Raw genomic sequence first — 21,519 nt, 5'->3', positions numbered from 1 at the left:
AGATATGAATTGGTAAAATGGTGGTAATCCCAGCACTTTGGGAGGCCATGGTGGTAATTCCAGCACTTTGGGAGGCCATGTTGAGAGGATAGCTTGAGGCCAGGAGTTCAAGACCAGCCTAAGCAACATGGGAAGACCCAGTCTTTACAAACAATAAGAAAATTAGCCAGGCATGTTGATGCATACCTGTAGTCATAGCTACTCCAGGGGCTGAGGCAGGAGGAGTTCTGAGCCCAGGAGTTCAAGGCTGCAGTGAGCTGTGATTACACCACTGCACTCCAGCCTGGGCAACAGAATGTGACCCTGTCTCTTAAAAAATAAAAATAAAAAGATATGAATAGTGACCATTTCAGGATGGTAGGGTAGACTATGAAGAATTAATTTCCTCTCTACTTTTGTGTATTTCCTAATTTTAAAAATTAGCATACATTTTATTTCTTAAAGCCTTATTTTTTAAATTAAAAAGCATGAAGGGAGGGAGGGTGAGAAGAGATCTTCTGATTTCCCAGCCAGGTACTCCTTCTCCGGCCCCCTCCCCACAATCCAGCCATCTTATTGTCCTGTGGCAGGTGGCCTGTCCCCCAGAGGGGACAGTGGGTTAAGTGCATGAACATACCTGAGAGTTTGCTGCCCCTGTGAGGTGAGTCCTGCCTGACGCTGAGCCATTGATATGTCTATGGGCTTTTGCCTGCAGAATAAAAGTGCTCTGCCCAGGGAGGGGCAGTGGCCACAGGGCTAAGGATCAGGCAACACCTCTACCACCAGGACCATTTCCTGCCATCCTGGGTTTCACCTTCCCTATCCTGTACTGTGCTTGGGTGTATTAGATTGATACATTGAGTTTTAGTCTCAAATAAATAACAATTAAAAGTACAGGGACCAGCAGAGAGTTGGTGCCCTTGTGCATTGCATGAATAAAGAAAATGGGGCAGGAGGCATAGTTTTTGAGTGCACGTTGGTTGTTATTTTTTTTTTTAACTTTTAGTTTAAATTTTTGTAGATGACCTTGAATTCTCTCCTAAATACTGCATGGAATTGATTTCTCTTCAAAAGGCAGTTAATGGCTTTTTATCTGAAACTCAAGTACTGCTAATACACCTGCCACTACATTATAGTATTTGCTCAATGAGAGGAGCTAATTCCCCCAAATTCACTTTTAAATAGATTTAAAAGAGCCTCCCCATGTGACCAGGCAACACTGAGCTGGGCCTGAAGGCAAGATGCCTGCGTTTGAGAGGCAGCTGCTGGAATGAATGATCATTCCTCAGAAGGATGCTGTGCTGGAAGGTGGCTCCTTACTCTACCTCCTGCTTGCTTTTTGTCCTAGAGCAAGTTCACTCCCCTCTGGGCTTTCCTGTCCCAGCCCTTTCCCTCTGCTGGGCCCAAGAGACAGGGCAGCAGTGACTGGCTGACTCTGGGAAGCTTTGCCCAGCAGCCTAGCATTTCCCAGCTTCCTAAGTGGAGACCCTCGTGCCTCAGTTACCCAAGGAAGATGGCAGTGCCTCGATGGGAACCGATGAGATGGACGGAGAGGGAGGCAAGAGCATCCTCCATTTAGTCCAGGCTTCCCAGGGTAGGGCAGAAATAAGGAGCTCCCTGTCCCAACCTGGGACGTCTCTGTCCCTGTGATGTGGATAAGCCTTCTTTCGTCCTTCTCTCCTTCTCTGTGCAAATGCCCCACCTTGTCCTTCCCCACAGAAAGAATTCCTGCCCCCTCTTGAAGCCACCGCTCAGATCCCCTCCTCTGTGCCCTATCACACTTGGAGCACCGAGTTGTCCTTATCCGTGAGCGTGCTCCCTCCTCCACCCCACCGGAATCGAGGGTCAGCCTCTGCCTCCCTGCCACAGGAGGCAGACAGCAAATGTCGCTTGGGTGGCTGTTTCTCCTCCCTCCTGCAGATGCTGGAAAAAGCCTCCATGCCCCAAGACCGACTATGCTCACTGCATTCTGAGGCTGTGGCAGCCTCCTGGTGCAGGTCTGGAGGCCGGTCTGCACCTCCTGAGGGCCACTGTAGGGATGGGTAAAGGGCCTCTGGTGGCTGGGGCAGGGGCTGGCAAGACCATTCCCTGCAGTTGGTCAGACTGTGTGCCGTCCACAGGAGGAAAGCTCTGCCTCTGCCCCTGACCGGCTCTTCAAGATTGTGTTCGTGGGCAATTCCGCGGTGGGGAAGACATCCTTCCTGAGGAGATTCTGTGAGGACCGGTTCTCCCCAGGCATGGCGGCCACTGTGGGTGAGTTCTCATCCCTGAGGTGGGTCCTAGGCCGATCTTTGGGAAGGGAGTTTGTGAGAAGGGGGCCCAGGGCAGGGAGCGTTAGAAGCCCATGGGAAGGGCCATGGGGATTGGCCAGTAGGGATAATGGTGTCTGCTCTGTTCAACAGAGAGGCTGGGAGGGGCAAGATGAAGCCACCTCCCCTCACGCTGCTAGCTGCTAAGCTCATCCTGTGTGTGATGGGACCCCTGAGTACTTTGTAAGTCCAACCCTGGGTTTATGGAACTAAATTTGGTAAAGGTAGATTTGGGTCCCCTTCCCCTCTTCAATGAGTACCCCCTCCTTTTGACCACTCCTCCCCACTGTCAGCAGGGTCCTGGGTCTTCCTGCTCCCCCTGAACTGACCGGGACTCCTCCCGAGACCCACATCCTGCCACACCTCCCCCTGTCTTCCTGAGGGCCTGCTACATCCTGGCCTTGCTCCTGGATGGCTTCTTTTACCCATCGCATTGTATCTGTCCTAAGTCCCCAGCCTGCTGGGCGACAGCTGGACTTCAATGTGGAAGCTCATTAGGCTCAGCTATTAATGGATGATCATGGCTTAATGTATTCCCACTCTGGGTGATATTTTATTTAAATAGAGGCCTTTAATCCCTTCACCCACAGTTGAGGGTTGCACTGGAATATGTGGTGAGACCCAAGGGCATATGGACGTTTCAGCTTGAATCACTCAACAGAAGGGTGAATCACTCAATAAAAAACAAATACATTGCATGCCTATTTCACTGAGCTGATAAGTCAACTGTACTTGAAAATGTATTTGTATGACCTGAATATTTACCAGAAGCTTTTATAGTCATCCTTTCCATCTATGTTCACGACAACCCCGGGGGACAGGTACTGTTCAGCACTGTCGACAGATCAGGAAACTGAGGTCCAGAGAGGTTAGAGGCTTGTTCACAATTCCCTTCAGTTGGTTGGTGCTGATACCTTCCCCTCAACTACCTTCTCTTCCATGCCATAGTGTCCCTAAATTGAGTTGTATGCACTTAGCACCCCATGAGAGGTGAGGACGCTTTTCTGCCTCTGGAGGTGGGCAGAGGTTGGTGCAGGCAGGAGGGGCTGTGGAGGTTCAGTGAGACATCAGAAGTCCTGAGTCCTCGTCTGGGCCCCGCCACTGACAAGCTGTGTGACCTCAAGAGGATGTGGTGCCTCTTAGGGCTTCAGTTTTCTCATTTGAAAAATGAGAGGTTGTAACTGGGTACCTGTATTAGTCTATTCTTGCACTGCTATAAAGAAATACCTGAGACTGGGTAATTTATAAAGAAAAGAGGTTTAATTGGCTCATGGTTCTGCAGGCTGTACAGGAAGCATGGCTGGGGAGGCCTCGGGAAACTTACAGTTATGGCGGAAGGTAAAGGGAAAGCAGGCACATCTTACATGGCCAGAGCAGGAGGAAGAGAGGACAGGGGAGGTACTGCAAACTTTTAAACAACCAGATCTCATGAGAACTCTATCATGAGGACAGCACCAAAGGGATGGTGCTAAACCATTCATGAAGGATCCACCCCCATGATCCAATCACCTCCCTCCAGGCCCCACCTCCAACACTGGGGATTATAATTGAGCATGAGGTCTGGGTGGGGATACAAATCCAAACTATGTCAGCACCCTAAGACTGCCTCCAAGCCTGGGTCTCTGACTCAACCATCTTCAACCTTTGGCTGTGTGACAAGCTGGTTCTACAAGACCAACTTTGAGTGGTCCAGAGTCCTGCCTGGGGAGACTCCATTTTCTTTCTCTTACCCTAAACTGGCCCTTCTAACATTTCTCCCAGAGAGGGGTCCCTGCCTATGTGCTTCAGGTGTCCTGTCCTTGCTTCAGGTGTCCCATCCTTACTGGTGGGCCTTTTCTTACACTGTTATCACACCTGGAATATCTTCCCATGCCTTTCCTTTGGCTCAACTTCACCCAGAGACTGAGAGCATCCCAAGACAAAAAATTGGGACCCAGATGGGAAGAAGCGCAGAGCCTGCAAACCAAGCTCAGAAGAGCCTGGCCTTGTCTGGCCTTGAGGGAGGGGCAGCTGGGAGTGTGCTGAGCATGGTAACACAGGAGACAGCGCCTGGGAGGTCGACTTGCCCTCCCTGAGGGCATTCCATGGGGGAGGCCCTACAGTCTCGGCTCTGGCACAGGCCTGGGGGAGGCAGGGAGAGGGTGCCCCGCCTGCAGGCCTCAGAGCCATGTCCCCTGAGCAGTGTGCATGTGGCCTGCCTCTCCTGACAACAAAATCAGGGTCCGTTTACATTTTCGACTTGTGGCCCTGAGATGGTAGGCTCTGAAAAATAGAAAATCAGACTCATTTGCACTTCCCAGGAGGCCAATTATGGAAACACCCTCCAATTTAGGAAGGGGAAAAAATATCAAAAGTGCCAAATCAGGATGCCCTTCATCACACCACTCCACACATGCTCGAGCAGCAGCTCAAATTAGTTTCCCTGCCACACTGCAGGCCCTGCTCTGGGACACATGTCAGGAAGCAGATGTCACACCAGCCACCTGCAGGCTGCCCCCTTTAAAGAGATATAACAGCCACAGAGTCACAGCCTCTCGGGCCAAAGCTATCCAACCCCACAGGGCTCCAGCCCATCTCCTGTCAAGGGCAGCAGCTACAGCACAGTGGCAGGGCTTTGGTTGTTCTTCCAGCTCACCTCCATCCTCCGAGGGGTCCTCCAACTTCCTGCTCTCCCGCTCCCTCATAAGAGCATGTTTTATACCGCACCAGTGGCTTGTGTGAAATGCCAGTTGCTCCAGTGCAACTGGTGACTGGGGCATCCTGCCTGCCCCACCTAGGGCCCAGCCTGTTCCGTCAAGAGCAGGTGCTTGAGCCCTGCAGGCATCCTGGAGACAGCACGGATGGTTTTAGCAGAATGCGAGGTCTGGAAGGAACCTTGGGAATGGTCTAATTACATCCTCTCGTGTTTAAGGGAGAAAATTGAGATCCACAATGGAGGATCTCCCTGGAACCCAGGACTCCGAGTCCAGCATTCTTCCCACTTCTCCACTTTGGTTCACAACCTCCCTGTGTTAAATCACAGGCCAGAATCCAAGGTGTTTCTTCCAGAAGCTGTTTCTGGAAGAATGCCCCTGCCCTTTCTTGGCCACCTGTCCAGGGTCTGTCCCACTGCACATCTGTACAGAGAAATCCCTGCAGCAGCCCCCTAAGGTATTTCTCCAGAGCAACTTGCTGCCCCTGCTCCCCGTCGCTCCTGCCTTATGACAGCTCAGGGCTGTCACCTCGAGAAAGGTTAAGGTCACCCTCCTGGCAACCATCAGCCCAGCGCTAACCCACACCATCTCCACAGCACCTTCCAAGGTGCCAGGAGGCTCCTGACTTGAGCCGTCCTTCGGGAAGCAATTCATTTGCAAACAAGGGTCACCTCGACGTGAGGGTCGAAAGCTCCAGCTGCACTTAAAGATTGTGAGCATCCAACTTAGCCCCTCCATCCCTTCATGCCTCCATCTCACTGCCATCTACCGACGGGGAGAGAGAACCCCCCAAAATGAGCTGCAGCAATGCCATCAAGGTCACGTTGCTGGTCAGTGGCAGAGCTGAGACAGGAACGCACACCACGGTCTCCTGACTCCTGAGATTTCAGAACTGGTGGTAGTCTTAAAATCAGTTTAATCCAGGCCCTCCGGTCCCCAGTTATTCCGTGTTGTCTATCCCGTTGGACTTGTGTTCTCTGGCTTCATGTTTGCACACACCGCCTCTTCATCCCCACCCCCTTGTCTTTTCCTTGTGTCCTTCACACCCAGCCCCCAAGAGCCTGTTTATCTGCTTCCTCGGCCTGCCTGTCTGAGGCTGCAGAGAGAAACACATCGCGTGTCCAGCAGGGAGTCTCACCAAGCTCACCACAGCACAGAACATTTTTCCAGCACACTCTTTTGCCCGTCTCACTCCCTGCCAGAGGCAGCTGCCTGTCCTCCAGCAAAGCACCTAGCCCATGAGGTGGAGCAGGAGCTGAGGGCAGCCAGGACCCAGCTGCCCCAGCAAACTCCCCGCCCGTCTACCTGCAAGCCTTACCAGCAGGCAGAGGCCTCTGTCCTCGGGCAGCACTGGCTGGTTTCGGATCTGGCCCTGAAGCTGTATGACCATGGATGCCTTTCCCCTGAGTTGTTACCAGAAAGCAGGCAGCCCCTTCTGTCTCCCAGAGCACAGACCAGGACAGCCCCTCCACTTCTAGCCAGGAAGAAAACACCCTTGGATTCACCTCCCAGCCACTGTAATCTGTTTTGCTGGGAGCACTTAGCCCTGGGCCTTCTAGGTGAAACAAAGCTGCCTGTGTCCTGTGCCCTGAGTCTGGCTGCAGGAGGAGCAGTGAGCCTCAGAGCTGGGATTGCAGCTCACCTTGCTACCGACCAGCTCGGGCAGGGCATGACGGCTCGTGACTCCTGCTTCATCTCTCGGTGTGTGTGTGAACATGTATGTATGAGTACATATGCATGTGTGCGCATGTGTGTGCAGATAACTCACATGGATGTCACGGTGGGACTCTGTGAAGGTGGAGAGGCAGCACATAGAAATGCTGGAAATAGAAAGCATTCTATTAATGGGAGAAATCACTCTTTCTCAGCCCAGACGATTGCACTCCTCTCTGGCCCTCATCTGTGAAGCAGAGGGCCTCTAGACTCCCTGCTGCCCCTGACATTCTGGAAGTGGATGATCCTCCCACGTCTCCTCACTCGTGGGTCTTAATGCACTAGCCTTTGCCCAGCGGCAGTGGCTGGGATGACCTTTTCCATTTACTGCCTCTTTGTTATCTGTTTGGTCTCTTCTGTCTCTATCTGTCCAAGCTGCTGTTCCTGTTTGTCTTCCTGAGCCCTCCAGAGGCCTTTCTGAAGGTTGCGGGAGATGCCCTAAAGTTCTAAGATCTGGAACTTATGGTGGTGGTGGGGGGATGTACTTTCGAACCTCTTTATGCCTTTGCAAACATTCTTACAGGATGCAGGAGTGGGGAATACCTGTATCAAAACACCTGTGTTGAGGTCCTGACCTATGAGGGCTGCTGTGGGATGCAGAATGCACTTCACTGACCTTGCCCCCTCTCTCTGGGGTTGAGGACCCCAGGTAGGGTCACAGCCCTGGAGAGATGGTTGTGAACAACCCAGTGGTAGGATTAGGAGCTCTAATCCATCTCAAGGGTGAACGTTGCCTGTGATTTTTTCTCTTACCCCTTCTGTTCTGTCCTTTCCTCTACCTGCCAGTTCCTACCCTCCTCCTCCTATTCCTCCTCCTCTCCTTCTTCTTCCTCCTCCTCCACATACCTTTGCATTGGTTGATGGAGGCCATACCCCTAGGACATTTGAATTTTACTAGGGGTCCTCTGAAAGAATTTTAGGAAAGAAGGAAAGAAAGAGAGAAAGAGAGAGAGAGAAAGAGAGAAAGAAAGAAAGAGTTGGGGGAGAGGGAAGGAGGGAAAGAGAGAGGGAAGGAGAGAGGGAGGGAAGGAGGGAAAGAAAGAGCGTATGGCTTGTATTACAGTGAAGAGCCCGCAGTTCAGAGTGGTTAAGTGATTTGATCAATGTTCCACAGCTAATAAGTGGCAGAGACAGGACCACAGCTGAGGTCCCATGCCTCCCCATCCAGTGCTCTGTTCTTTTCTCCATTTTGCCTCCCACGAGCTGCACAGAGAGGGTTGTCACCTTGGGCCTGATGTGATTTCAGATGTTGGAAGCATTGTTTCCTGATTTGGAAGTGAGGTGCCCCTGGCCCAGGGCAGCCCTGACAGGCCCGTTTCACCCTGCAGGCATTGATTACCGTGTGAAGACGTTGAATGTGGACAACTCTCAGGTGGCCCTGCAGCTGTGGGACACGGCTGGGCAGGAGAGGTGAGGAGCTGCCCGAAGTTCTGGGCTCCAGAGGGAAGGCCATGCGTGCCTGACCCGTGGCCCTTCTGTGGCAGGTACCGGTGCATCACCCAGCAGTTCTTCAGAAAGGCTGATGGTGTCATCGTCATGTACGATCTCACAGACAAGCAGTCGTTCCTGTCGGTCCGGCGGTGGCTGAGCAGCGTGGAGGTGAGCTGGCGACCTTCCTAGGAGCATTTAGGCTTGATTGTGGCTTCTTTTTTCTTCTCTGTCCATCTCCCACGCGGGCCTCTGCATTTTCAAAATCTGATTCGGAACTTGCCTTTTCCAGGAACAAACTGATGCAGGCATGTGTTCCTCTATTCGTCTGAGTTCCCAGTACCAGGCCAGTTCCTGGGGACCCAGAAGTGAACAAGACAGACACAGTCCCTGCCCTCATGGAGAGAGGGACACGGAAAATCCAGATTATGCCAGCAGCTGTGTCATTGCTGGGCCATGATTGAGTGGGACTGGATTGGGGGAGGGGACACAGTGGAGTGTCAAGGAAGGGTCCTGGAGAAATCAGTGTTTGAGTCACAACCAGATTCTTCCTTCATTCTCACCAGCGTCTCTCCCTATCCCCTGAGTCTTTCCGGCTCCAGTAGGCCCAGCTATGCCCTGCCCGGGAGCCACACCGTGCAATGTTTGGGGGCCTCTGTCACAGCTCTGCACACAAGGGGAGGTTGATCCAGAATGTGAGGGCTCCAGGCTCACCTCAAAATCAAGAGTCTTGGCAGGGCCCAAGAGCAACTGTGTTATCTTTGCATTCTGAATTATCTGGGAGACTCTATGTTTATGATTCCTACTTGCAGCATGTCGTTTTGTACATGCTTCTTTTTTTAGTGTTTCCACCACTCCAGTGCAGGCTTCTCAAGGCCAATGCCAGTGTGGACAAGCTACAAATTGCTGTTTGCCAGGCCTCGGCTGATTCCTTCACAGAACAGCCAAGTAGGATGTCCCGCCCCTTCCACCAGCAGGATTCATGGTTTGTTCATGTATTTGTTCAAAACACCGGCAGGCACTATTCTAGAGCCTGGGAATCCTAGCAGTGAATAAAAGAGACAAAGCTCCTGCCCTCATGAAGCTTATGTTCAGCTCTCTGCTCCAAGCCCATAAAACCTTGCATATCCCATCACATATTTATCATGCTGCTACAAATCGCTTATTTACCGGCCTGTGTGTCCCACTGGACTCCGTGCTGCCTAAGAACAGAAGCTGCATCTTCGTTGCTATAACCTGGATGCTTTGCATGAGACCAACAACTCCTGGATGAATGAATGGATACCACATTGCTATGAAGGCAGACTCTTGGAGTTGTCCATTTCTTTGACCCTTTTGGCCCTAAGATCCATGATCCCTTTCACCCAAATCTGTTTCTCTGTAGTTTTGCCTGTAGTTTCTCTGTAGTTTTGCCAGTTTCTCTGTAGTTTTGCATGTCTGGGTCACCCATCTGTCTTTTGTTAATCTGCATCCTTCTGATTACCAAGAAAAATAAGGAACAAAATGGAAGCCAGATTCAAGGGTTTATCAAGAATTTGCCTAATACCTATTATTTCTCAAAATTACTGTGCCTAACACACTTACAAATGAGAAAATGCAAGTTTTGAAAAGTAGGTAGTAGATTGCCTGTACACCAAATTAATAATGGAAGCAAATGGTATGGGTGAATCCAGCAGTAATTCCTTTCTAAACTTTGGAGCTTACGACACGATTTTTCTCTTCTTTTCTTTTTTTACTTTTGTTGTTGTTGTTGGAAGCACCAAGCAGATTTATCTTCTTTGCAGAAGTTAAGCACCAGGAGGGATGTTAGGGATTACCTAATCCAGGGGTTTCCAGACTCTCTTCCTTGGAGCCCTGGAATCAGACTGAGATTCCCCAGAGATTGCGGAGCGGCAGGGGAAGGTTTAGTGGTCACGGATCCAGGTCCCTCATCCCCCATCTCCGTCAGAGCTGCCTTGCCTTTTTCAGCATATTGGAGGTCAGGTACAATTTTGTTAGACAAAAGAGTTTCCCTTTGAAAATCTCCCATCTAGTATGGCCATCTCATTCAAAAGTGAAGAAAGGGAAGGCCTAACTTCTCCAGGGTCACCTGTCCTTTTCACAGACATTTAGTTGTCCCCCAGTATCTAAATTTTGGTGTGTGCTAGGGCTAAGCCTCCAGGGGGTCTGGGATTAATGGGAATGGATGGTGACAAATTCGGGGAACTACGCTCTCTGCTGTCATTAGGGGGTGTCGTTTCTAAGGCTCCTGTTTTGCACAGAGCCTGGGATCTGGAAGAAGAGGTGGAACAGTTTGGTGGTGGAGGTGAAGACATCTCAGAAGGCCACCATCACAGCTCGAAGCATCAGCTTAGTCATCCTCCAGAGACGTTGCTTTGTGGGACGGGGCTGAAATGCATCAGCGGTGTGTGGCTGCTAAGAGGCCCACGGAAGCCTTGGTGTGTCTGTGGGCTCGGGAAGCCTGGCTGAGATGGCACATCTATACATAGTTAAATCAGAATTGCTTATGTGTAAACAGGGCTTTTCTATATGATTTCTAGTTTGAGTTTTTCCTTTTTTTTAGATATTAGCCAAGGGTACATTTAAGCTCTAATTGATTATTCTAAACCTGGGTGAACATCAGGATCACACGTGGAGCTTTTAAAGGGAACAGAGGCCAGGGCCTTCTCTCCCAGAGTGGTTCAGGGCCTGCAAATAAAAAATAAAACGAACAGCTCCCCAGGGAATTTTGATTCTCAGCCACCACTGTTCCCGGCTAAACAAGTGCTCCTTGAACCCTAACATATATAGGACTCTCCTGGGGAACTTCTTAAAATGCAGTCTCTGCTTCAGCAGGTCAGGACTGGGGTCTGAGATTCTGTGTTTCTAGCAAGTTCTCATGTGAGGCTGATGCTGGTGGTCCAGGGATGACCCTGTGAGTAGAAGAGCTCTAAGTCATTTCCGAAGATGCCTGTGACCCCTCACCAAGGATTTACTACACATCTGCGGCATGTCCAGCACACACTAGGAGCTCTGGGACTCAGTATGATAGACCAGGCAATGCGTTCAGTTCAGCAGCACAGAGTTTCAGAAACAAGTGCAGGAGGCTGTGTCAAATGGCAGAGTGTGTGTTGAAGGTGTGGAACGGTGCCATCATAAATGCAATTATTCTCTAGATTCTTGAAAAGCTAAGTCATTCTGCCTTGGCAACCAGCAATCAGAGGTGTCAGGTGATAGATTAAAACTTGACACCTAATTTGATCTGAGGGGAACTGAAAATAATAAGTACCTTATATTTGTGGAGCACCTTGTTTTTCCAAAGAGCTCCGAGCACTTTACCAACTCCCTCGCCTGGAGAAGGGAGGGTGGAGGGGGAGCTTTAATAACAGTCTTCAAGGTTCTGAAGCCTTATTAGTAAGTGAATGGTGGCCAGCTGTTCACAGTCCCCCTTCCTCCCTCAACCTGAAAAGCATACAAGAAAAAAGGGCTTCAGTTGCTGTACATGCCTGCATGGGAAAGACTCTTGGAAGAGGTTGTGTAGGGTGGGAACAGATGCTCAGGGGAGGTAGTGGAGTTCCCTGAAAGGAAGTTCTTACTATCCCATCTTGATCACTTCCTGGCCATGAAACTTTGGCCAATCATTCAATAAGGCAGCAGACCAAATGCTCCCTCCCGGCCCCCAAATTCTACAGTGTATGATGGCATTTGACTGTCTCTCTGGGAGGCCAAGACGGAGCAGGAATGTGTGTGGATGAGGAGATTCTTGAGGGTCCTTCCAGCCCAGAGGGAACCAAAATCCTTTGGTGCAAGAGAGCACCAGCACTGCTTGATGAGGTGGGAAGACTGTGGCCTTGCCCTTGTTCTGCTATTTCACCCAGTCTAGGCAACTTTACCTTGCCTGCAGGCCTTCTGCAGAAGAGGCCCAAGCAGATGCACTCTGTTCCGATTCTCCTGAGTGCCTTATAGGAAGTCACCGCAGGCAGTCTTTCGGCCAACTCGGCATTTCCAACCCACCCCCAATTTCTTGTCTCAATTGGGTAGAATTGGTTTAACCATTCCAATATGGAAAAGAAACTAGTCAGGCTCTAAGGCCCCACGTGTGGCCATGGGACAAACTGGACATCAGAAGACTCTGGGGCCTGTGTCGGGTAGAGAAAATAGCATTTAGAATGCCAGCCTGTACAAGCCTGTATGGGCTGGTATTTCCCCCAGAGCCAGATTGCTGGCCCCCAGTGTCTGCAGTCCTGGGATGCTGAGCTTCTTGTTTAGAGCCTCTTGCCGTTCTGATAGCACTAGATTCCTGGGCATGTGAGTCGAGGAAGTGAAATAGAATTGGCGGAGTTAAGCCGAATAGACCAGTGTTTCCGAGCTGGAAAAAAACGTGGAGATTAATCTAATGCAACCTCTTGTTTTATAAGTAAGAAAAACTATGATCCAAAAAGAGGAAGTGACTTTCCCAAAGGCGCCCACACTTGTCAGCAGCACCACCCGATCTGGAAGCGAGGGCTTTGCCACACTGCACTGCTTCTCTCTTGTCCTGTGGTCCATGGCTGAAATCTGCTCCTGAAAAGCAGGTGTTCATTTACTTTTCAGTCCTTCTTGCTTCTCTCTCAAAGCAGAACAGTTCTTCAGCTCAAGGGGTCCTGGCCCACTTCCCTCTCCCTTCCTGGGCTGCTAGCTAAACCTCATTCTGCGATCTTTGTCATTGGTGACAATGTACAGCATGGTGCAAAAAATAGCAGTTTGATTTTTTTTTTCTCCACGTTCCAAGTTGAGCTTGAAGTGCTGGCAGTTTAAAATGAACCACACAAATAAATCTTGTTTTGACTCATAGTCCAGGGGATGGATAAATATGGAAACCCCCAAGATATAATTTTGCAGGCATTTTTTTTCTTAGCATAACTGCATGCTTTAATGTGCTGAAAAAATTTTTGCTCTAGCTCCAGAGAAATAGCAGCACTATCCCAGCTAAGTGCTTTTTCATGCCTCCTAGCAAATAGATATTAAAACATACACACACACGCACACACACACATGCACATAGGCAACAACCAACCAAACCCAGCAGCTGCACATTCTGAGCTGAATGCCAATCCACTGCTCCAAGTTGACAGCTCTTGTTATTTAAAGTCAGAGATGGGTGATCTTTTGAATTTCAACAAGTCTGTCTTCCAACAAGCTCAAGTTCACAGAAAGGCAGCTGAAATAACTGAAGGTGGAGGGAAGGCTCTCTGTTAGAGGGTCGTAGAACAGAACCTGGCTTTGGAACAGAGAGACACAGAAAAAAAGAGGAGAGACTCAGATGAGTCACATGGAGAGATGGTGACAGAGCTAGGGCAGAACCCACGTCTCCTAAAGAGAGATTGTGTGCCTGATGAAGGAGCTAAGATGACTTCACTCCAACCTGTCAATGCTGATGGGATTTCTACCAACATCTCTCACAGTCTCAAGACAACAGAGTTTGAGTAGACCTGAGACCTGTTCACCAAAGCCCTAGGGGCTTGAAGGAGGTGTTGCTTCATCTAGGAGGTAATTTTGAACATCTTGTGCTGAGTGGTATGCAGGCTGAAAACCTAGTTAGGTATGAGAAAGGTGTAAAGTTTAGACAGATAGTTCAAGACTTTTGGGGTCAAAGTCAGAGAGGACCATGAGACACCTACCCCAATACCAGCTCCTCTCCCTGCCCCTGTGCCACAGACTGATGACCTTGGGCCGGGGTGATGGTGACTGACTGTGATAGTTAGCACACTCCCTGGTCTTATGGGTATTCTCATTTATTTTTGCCAAATATTTGGAGATGAGTCTGTTTCTCCTTTATCGGTGGCAGGCCAGGGTCCCTGCAGGGAAGCCAGTTGTCCAGAGTGGCTGTGTAAGAGAGGAACAATACAAAGAACAGAAACCGCAGCTCCTGCTGGGTGCTTTGCTTTTAAATTTTTTTTTTCTGCTCCTTCTAAGCTCCTTTATTTTTATATCCAGGAATTGCTTTGGTTTGTTTTTTTTTTTTGACAGAGTCTCTCTCTGTCACCGAGGCTGGAGTGCAGTGGCACAATCTTGGCTCACTGCAAGCTCCGCCTCCCAGGTTCAAGCAATTCTCTGCCTCAGCCTCCCAAGTAGCTGGGACTACAGGTGCCCGCCACCACACCTGGCTAAATTTTGTATTTTTAGTAGAGACAGGGTTTCACCATCTTGGCCAGGCTGGTCTTGAACTCCTGACCTCATGATCCACCCACCTCAGCCTCCCAAAAAAAAAAAAGAAGAAGAAACCTGCCCTTTCTTTTCCCAGGACGCAAGAGGCACCATTGCTGTTTATGGTGCATAGGACCCAGATGTCGGGCTTATGACCCATTCCCTACCCCGTCCTGTTGGGTCATTCAGTATCCATCATCCCCTTTGCAAGCGAGGAAACAGAAGCCAGTGCCCATTCCAAATAATAACAAAACCTGGGGTAGAATTCTGCCCTGGGATTTCAAGTCTGATGCTCATATTTTCAGAGTTTCCATGTCAAGAAATCCCACAAGCCTTAATCATTCCTCACACATAAATCTACAAATATCTCTCTCCCATGTGCTCTAAACAGCAAGCCGCTTGGCCCATTTCCCTGCTTCCTCCTCCTTTCTTCCCTTTCCGTGAAGAGCTCTTCGCACAAGTATCCTGTGGCACAGCATGGTCAGAGGAGGGGGTGTTCCCATTAGCGAACGCTCTAGCTAATAGGGGGCCACAGGGTTCCATATATGCCATCAGTGGCTTTCTCACTTTCAAGTAGTTGGAATGTGTACAATCCACTTAGGACATCAACTGCAGTGTCCAGAATTTAATCTATTTTTGATGGGTCAGAAGACACTGTAAGATCTTGTAGTGCCTTTGAGTCATCATTGCAAACACAAGTTACCATCTCACCAATAGATACCATTTTTAGAGAGTTCCAGTTAATAAGACACTAAGTAGCAGAGACTTGATTGGAAATAAGAATCTAGAGGAAAAGGTTGGAGAAGTGAGGACCCATATACTAAAGAGTTCTCATAATTCAGTGCTTATGGTGTTGAATGTTCTTTTTGATTCTCTGAGCCTTAACTTTCTCATTTGGTAAATAAGAATTTTTTCCCCCTATTAAACGGCAGTAAAAATGAATGCATAGATTAAGGAAACATTGAGGCTTAATTTCAAACATAATAGCATTTAAATTTAAAATTGGTATATCTGTAAGATGGACTTTGGACATTTATTTGAAATGCTCAAGTAAAGCAGCTAAAGTATTGGCAAAACTGTAACTGCTTATTAGCTTCTGTTATCCCACAGGTCCCTCTATTTAGTAAAACATTTAGCTACAATGAATAACTATTTGTTACTAAATTATGATTAAAAGCCCCTAATTAAATATTTAAGTAAAAATAACAACCTTCTTCAATGTGCACATTATCGCATTTACTCATTGAATGGCAGTCGGTGGTCCCGGGCCCTTTGGGCGCCCTCAGGAGAGACACATACGGTGCCCCTTTCACCAGGGAGGAGGTGGAGACCCGGGAAGCAGGCCCCTGGCTGGTAAGCCACAGCCACTGGGGAAGTAAACAATGTGATACCTTGAATATACCTGTGACTTCTGGCCCAGGCAGTGCAGCTGCTATGGCCACAACATTCCTTCTTACACAGGGCTTTCTTCAGAGCCAAAGCGCCCAGTGACAGGGGTCTGTGGTGCCCGCCTCCAGCAAGGCACATGGCAGTCATTTATGGAGCCTTGTGGGCGCAAGACCATGAGGCAGATTTGGATCCAACCCTCAGAAGCTTATGTGCTATCAGGAGGCCTCTAGTGATGCAGTTTCTAATCAAAGCAGCCTCCAGAACAACTCCAAACCATGGGGCATTCATGGCCTTGGTCCATCGGACTAAGCCTGGCCAATTAGGAACGCCCTCAGGGTGCTGTTAGCTCTGGAAGGAGGCATGCGGCCTGTTGGCATCAACTGTCCCCTCATCCAGCACACCTTGGGGGGCCTGCTGTTCCATCTAAGATCCAAGGAGCATCGTGAAGGGGGAGCGGTCATTGCACACACAGGGACTAGGAGACACCACAGGCAGGCCTCAGGCACCTTGCAGAAGCGTGATAAACTGAGGCTCTTGGAGAAGGCGGCTGTTTTCTGCTTTCAGGATGACTCTGTTACGGCCTCACCTTTCATGGCAGCAGGGGATTCTCAAGCAAGGTCCCATCTGTCCAGCCGGCATTGTTAGCCTGCCCTCTGGGCAATCCTATGACACCCCTCTCAGTTGAAAACATTTTCTGTTCTGCAGGAAGCTGTGGGAGACCGGGTGCCTGTTCTTCTGCTGGGTAATAAGCTTGACAACGAGAAGGAGCGGGAAGTCCCCCGGGGCCTCGGAGAGCAGCTTGCCACGGTAAAGAGCAAGCATTTCCATCTCTCTGGACAGAGTGTGACCCCGAGGGAAGTCGGGCAAGTGCCCAAGAGCCTTGGTGGGGACTTTCTGCGGAAGTGCCATGGGAAGGAAGCAACTGGAAAAGATGGGTGTCTTGGTATCCTGGGAATGGCCCAGCTCCTGTGCATGTAGAACTTTGCATAGAAAGCCACAGGTTGCAAGATGGAGTTGGTTAGGGACCACTAGGGCATGGGGAATTATCCTAAAGTCCCTTCCTTGTAACTCAGAAGTATACATTCTAAGATAGCAATAGTTTACTTATTTCAGTCCCCCTCCAATCTGCATTTCCACTTGATCACCCCCAGGGATGAAAAACTCACTCTCTGCAAAGCAGTGTATTCTTCTGCAGACCACTGTGTTAGAGAGTTCATCCTTTCTGTCAGGATTGAGCCTCAAAGTCGTGAACTCAAGATAAACTCAGGAGACACACTGGAAAACCTACCATTGAAAAGCATGGAGCCCCTTGCTCAAAAATGGAATCAATGGGGCTTAATGGAAATCAGGCAACAAAACGTGGTTCCTTGGCTTCTTTTACTGCCTCAGAGTTTGTTTTCATGGAACTGTGTGTCTGGGAGGTTGGGGTGCTTACCAGCCCCATGATTCTGTAATTCTTCGCATGCTCATCCTAAACAGCGTTTCGTGAGTTCAGAGCCTGGGAGAATGAGCACAGATGGTAAGACTCAAGGAAAAAGGAGGAGGAAGGGCCTGGCAGGTATCTACATGGAGGGTCACTAGACAGTTACATGTCCACAATTCCGAAATCCAAAAAGCTCTGAAAACAGAAAGGGTTGTTTTGTATTTTATCTGGCAGAAAAATCTGATCAGAAATGACACAAGGCTATTCATGGTTGTAACCTCACTTTGAGTGAATATTCAAAGGTTTCACTGAAGAAATAGTAATATGTTTGATTATAGAATGCTGTCTGAAATCCACTGAGGGTATTATATAATATATGGTATATACATGTATTACCTTTCTAAGATTCAGAAAATTCTGGATTTCAAAATATACCTGGACCCAAAGATTCTATCCATTCTCTTTTCTTTTTTTTTTTTGTCAGTGAAAAAAAAACTAAGACTCGGGAGTTAAGTGATACATTCGTATTATCACAGCTCACCCGAGGTGGGGTCAGAACTCAAGGCAGGAAGGCAAATCATGTCTTCCAGTTCTAAGTCCTATGTCCTTCTCTCCCCTCCCCATTATTCCCACCCCATGGAACTTCTACTCTTTGACAGACTGACCCAAGAGATTGCAGATCTGAGAGAAATGCAGGGAGAGATAGAGCCCATGGGGCTGGGTGAAAAGGGCAGAGGGTCAAGCTGGCCTGTGGGTGTAGATGGGGAAAGCTGCACTGGGAGCATGGCAGAGCCTCCTGAGCTACAGTCACAGAACTGTCCTCACTCAACTGGCCTGCATCCACTCGGGGCATCAGCCTCCAAGAACAGGCCATCTAAAAGCCAGGGCCCTGTGCCATCAGCATTGTCATAATGACACCAGTAATCTATTAATGGGAGTGATCAATGGAATATGATGAGCCTTAACCAAGGGCTCCCGCACCACGCAGGCAGCACAACCTCATCCTAATGAGCTGACGGCCAGTCTGGTGCACCAGTGCTGACAGCCAGGGCAGCTAGAGTATTAATTAACTGGTGCGAAAGAGAATTCCTACCGGAGTGCCTCATGACACCTGTCCCCAAGGCCTATGGAATGCCACTGTCTTGGGAAAAGCATGCTGCAAGGAGCTCTGCCATTAACTCAGTGTGGGACTGAACAAGCCAGCCAAGTGCCCTCTCTGTGAAAGAGAGCTTATCTTACCCACAGAACAGCTTATCTGCCTGTGAAAGGGGGAAGAATATTGCCCACCCTGGCCTTTGTGTCTTTGCCTGAATCACAGGGCTGGTGTAACCTGGAATGAGCATGTGTGTACTCGAGAGGAATTTGGGAAAGTGTAAAGAGGAACTAAGACAGCGTATGGTTTCATTGTTTTACAATTGTTATAGCTCACCTGGGAGATGGTTACAGAGCTTGCATTAGTCAGGGAGGCTGTGGAGACAGAAATCAGCCATGTACAGAGTGGGGAAGGATTATGAGGAAGGTCAAGGGGCCTGCGAGAGGAAGTGAAGGCTGTAGGTAGATGCACAAGGGGGCTCTCCCACCACCCCCCACAATCCCCTCTCACTCCAATACTCTTGTATTCGCTCTGTTTTATGATTCTAGGAGAACAATCTGATCTTCTATGAATGCAGCGCCTACTCTGGTCACAACACCAAAGAGTCCCTGCTCCATCTGGCCAGGTAAAGAGATGTGCTCCCCAGGTGCAGTAACTGCTGTGTCCAGCTGTGTCTGCCTTCAGGGAGGCACCGTGTTTCCCTCCACCCAGGCCACACCTCTGACCCCCCTTCCTCCCTATTGGCCAGAGCCCTCTGAGTATAGGCCTAGGCCTTTGTATGGGATTGCAACATCAGGAGCAGCTTTCTGAAACAATGATGTTGGGAAAGAAAGCATCCCTACCTGTCACCCCCATTGCAGTCTTCTTCTGAGTCTTAAAGGCTGTCTTTTCCTAGGGATGCTCTTTTTAAATGCCAATCCTTCTGGGGAAGGCCAGATCAGAGGCCCCTCAGCACTGGCTGATGTCTTAGCAGGGACTAGCTGGAAGCCAGCTGGAGGCAAGAATGGGTTATAATATGAGTTCCTGGGTGTGGGAGGAAGGAGTGGGTGTAGAAACCAGAAAGAAGAGGGGCTGTGATGGGAAATCAATGGGAGGTAACCAAGGTAATTGTGCTGGTAGCATGAAAAGACTGGTTCCTGGTCTACACCAAAAATTTAAACAACAAAACCATGCTGGGACTCATTTCTAATACTTAAGAATTCACTCATTCATTCATCCATCTAGGCCTTCATTTCATTCCATCTATTCATCCGTCTAGCAAATACTTAACAGAGCCCATTTTGTGCTCAGCACTCATTCTGGGGCATTTAAAAATATTTTTCTTTGAGTAATTAAGAGCCCAGAACAACTCCTCTATGCATTGGCGAGGTTATAGGGTTATGGAGTATCACAAGGAAACATTCTAGGCTTTTCTCTGCCCCTGACTCCCTGGGCAAATGCCCTGCCTCTCTGAGCTTTGTCAGGAAGGTAGGAACATCAATCACACCTTCCTTTCCTGCCCACTCACAGGTTGTTGAGAGAATCAGAGGAGGTGCGTAACGCAAAAGCGTTTGGAAAGTATAAAGCAGAGACAGGTGTTTACCATTATTTTTAATTCCTCACCTCCTACAATTAATGTGGAGCTGTGGCCACATGGCACAGCCCTACTGCAGAGGTCACGACCCATCAGTATATTTTGGAGCCTCACCTGTGTGCTGGTTACTGTGATAGGCTGCAGAGGCACAGAGACAAAAGATAAGTCTCAGTCCCAAGCAACTCATTTTGTGTCGAGGGAGACAGCCAGGGAAGCCACGCATTGTGACACTGGGTGATGGGGTCATGACAGAGGAAGGGTCAGATGCTGTCAGGGGCACTTAGGCTTACCTAGAGGATCAGGAGAGGCTTCCTGGAGGAGGTGTCTTGAAGGATCCATGTCAACTAAACTCTCTGGCTTTACAATTACAGCTGTGCACCTGTACTGTCCAGGGGGAGATGTTCAGGACTCTCTCTGATGCCGTGGTGAGGGTGGGTTCTCTCCATATGGCCCAGATGACCTGTAACCTGAGGGTAGCTTGTCCAGGTTGCCAGCCCCTGGGCCTATCAACTTCTCCATCACTGACACGATCTCTTCCCCTCTCCCAGGTTCCTCAAGGAGCAAGAAGACACAGTGAGAGAGGACACCATTCAGGTCGGCCACCCTGCTAAGAAGAAATCCTGCTGTGGCTGATAGGGTCCTACAAGGACTGCCCCCAGCAAACCTGAGGTCACAGAGCCTGCCCTGATCCTGCACACGACTCCTGCACAGATGCCGCCCACCGGGGCCCGCCCAGTCCTTTTCTTTGTCAGTCACTCACCTCCCCCAAAAGGAAGGGAAGCACATCCCATCAGGAGAGCTGCTCTTGGAGCATCTCAGAGTCTTTTCTCTCCTTTCTCTTTCTAGACCCCAGATGCCGTCCCTCCTTGGTTGTTGTTGTTGTTTTCCCCGACTTAGTTTCCTAGGGGAAAGAAACAGATGGGCTTTTCCAGAAAAGCCACCACGTGCCTTCTCCACCCCCCCTTCTCCTCCCCTTGCCCTTAGGAGCCTCAGCACTGCTGTTGCCATGACAACTATGCAGGGCTCGACTTGCGGCTTCCTGCAGGCCAAAGGTACAGCACTCAGGTGCCACCGGGGTAGTTAATCTTTCTTGGCCCCTGTTCTGCGGCGGCCAAAGGGATAGTCTTATACATGCTTCGTGGACCTTGAGATACCCGAGTTGTTGACTGCAGCAAACCAGGGCAGCCACATTCTATTCTACCCCCTACCCGGGGGCTCTGCTCTTTCGTTAATCCCAGCTTTGAGCCTTCCCTCTCAGCACCATGCCCGCTGCCTTTGTCCCCTTGGGTTTTGTGGAACAGTGCCTTAGGGAGAACCCACAGCCTTTCCTTCTCACCCCCCACCTACAACCCTGACTCCAGGGTGGACTGTGGGTGATAAGTGTATGCCTGGGGTTAGGGAGTAGGTTGACTTCCTACTTAACTTTGACTGAGAAATGAAAAGAGAACTAGTGGAAGAAAGCCATCTGCTGCTAAACAAAGCGGCCATTTCTGGAGGGTATAAATGAGGTATATATAGCTATATAAAAGCCATTTTCTAAATGTTTCTCAAAATAGATCTTTGAAAAATCATACGTGATGATTAACAGGGTAGACTGACATGCAGGCAGCGCGAGGGCCATAGTTACTGACTTCATTTTATTTTCTTTTACTTTATTTCAGAACACTGTATTTTTTTTTCAGTGTGGCTGTGATGTTGACATTTTGCTGGTGTTTGAGAAGTGAACAGAATGTAGCTGCTGGCTTCAGCACCCC

General features: G+C 49.4%; 1 protein-coding gene across 2 annotated transcripts in view; it reads left to right on the top strand.

The window, feature by feature from the left end:
• The window catches only part of CRACR2A (calcium release activated channel regulator 2A), a 139,087-nt gene extending 117,781 nt beyond the window's left edge, over positions 1–21,306 (top strand). For both annotated transcript variants that reach the window (XM_055357819.2, XM_004052521.5), the window contains exons 15-20: positions 2,100–2,232; positions 8,023–8,104; positions 8,179–8,293; positions 16,382–16,483; positions 18,741–18,817; positions 20,314–21,306. In XM_055357819.2, the coding sequence (XP_055213794.1) occupies positions 2,100–2,232; positions 8,023–8,104; positions 8,179–8,293; positions 16,382–16,483; positions 18,741–18,817; positions 20,314–20,398 (594 nt within the window). In that variant the 3' untranslated portion in view covers positions 20,399–21,306. The remainder of the gene's footprint in view (positions 1–2,099; positions 2,233–8,022; positions 8,105–8,178; positions 8,294–16,381; positions 16,484–18,740; positions 18,818–20,313) is intronic.
• Positions 21,307–21,519: the final 213 nt, after the last annotated feature.

This window comes from Gorilla gorilla, chromosome 10 (genome assembly GCF_029281585.2).
Source record: "Gorilla gorilla gorilla isolate KB3781 chromosome 10, NHGRI_mGorGor1-v2.1_pri, whole genome shotgun sequence".
Lineage (NCBI taxonomy): Eukaryota > Metazoa > Chordata > Mammalia > Primates > Hominidae > Gorilla > Gorilla gorilla.
This window is presented reverse-complemented; position numbering and strand designations above follow the sequence as displayed.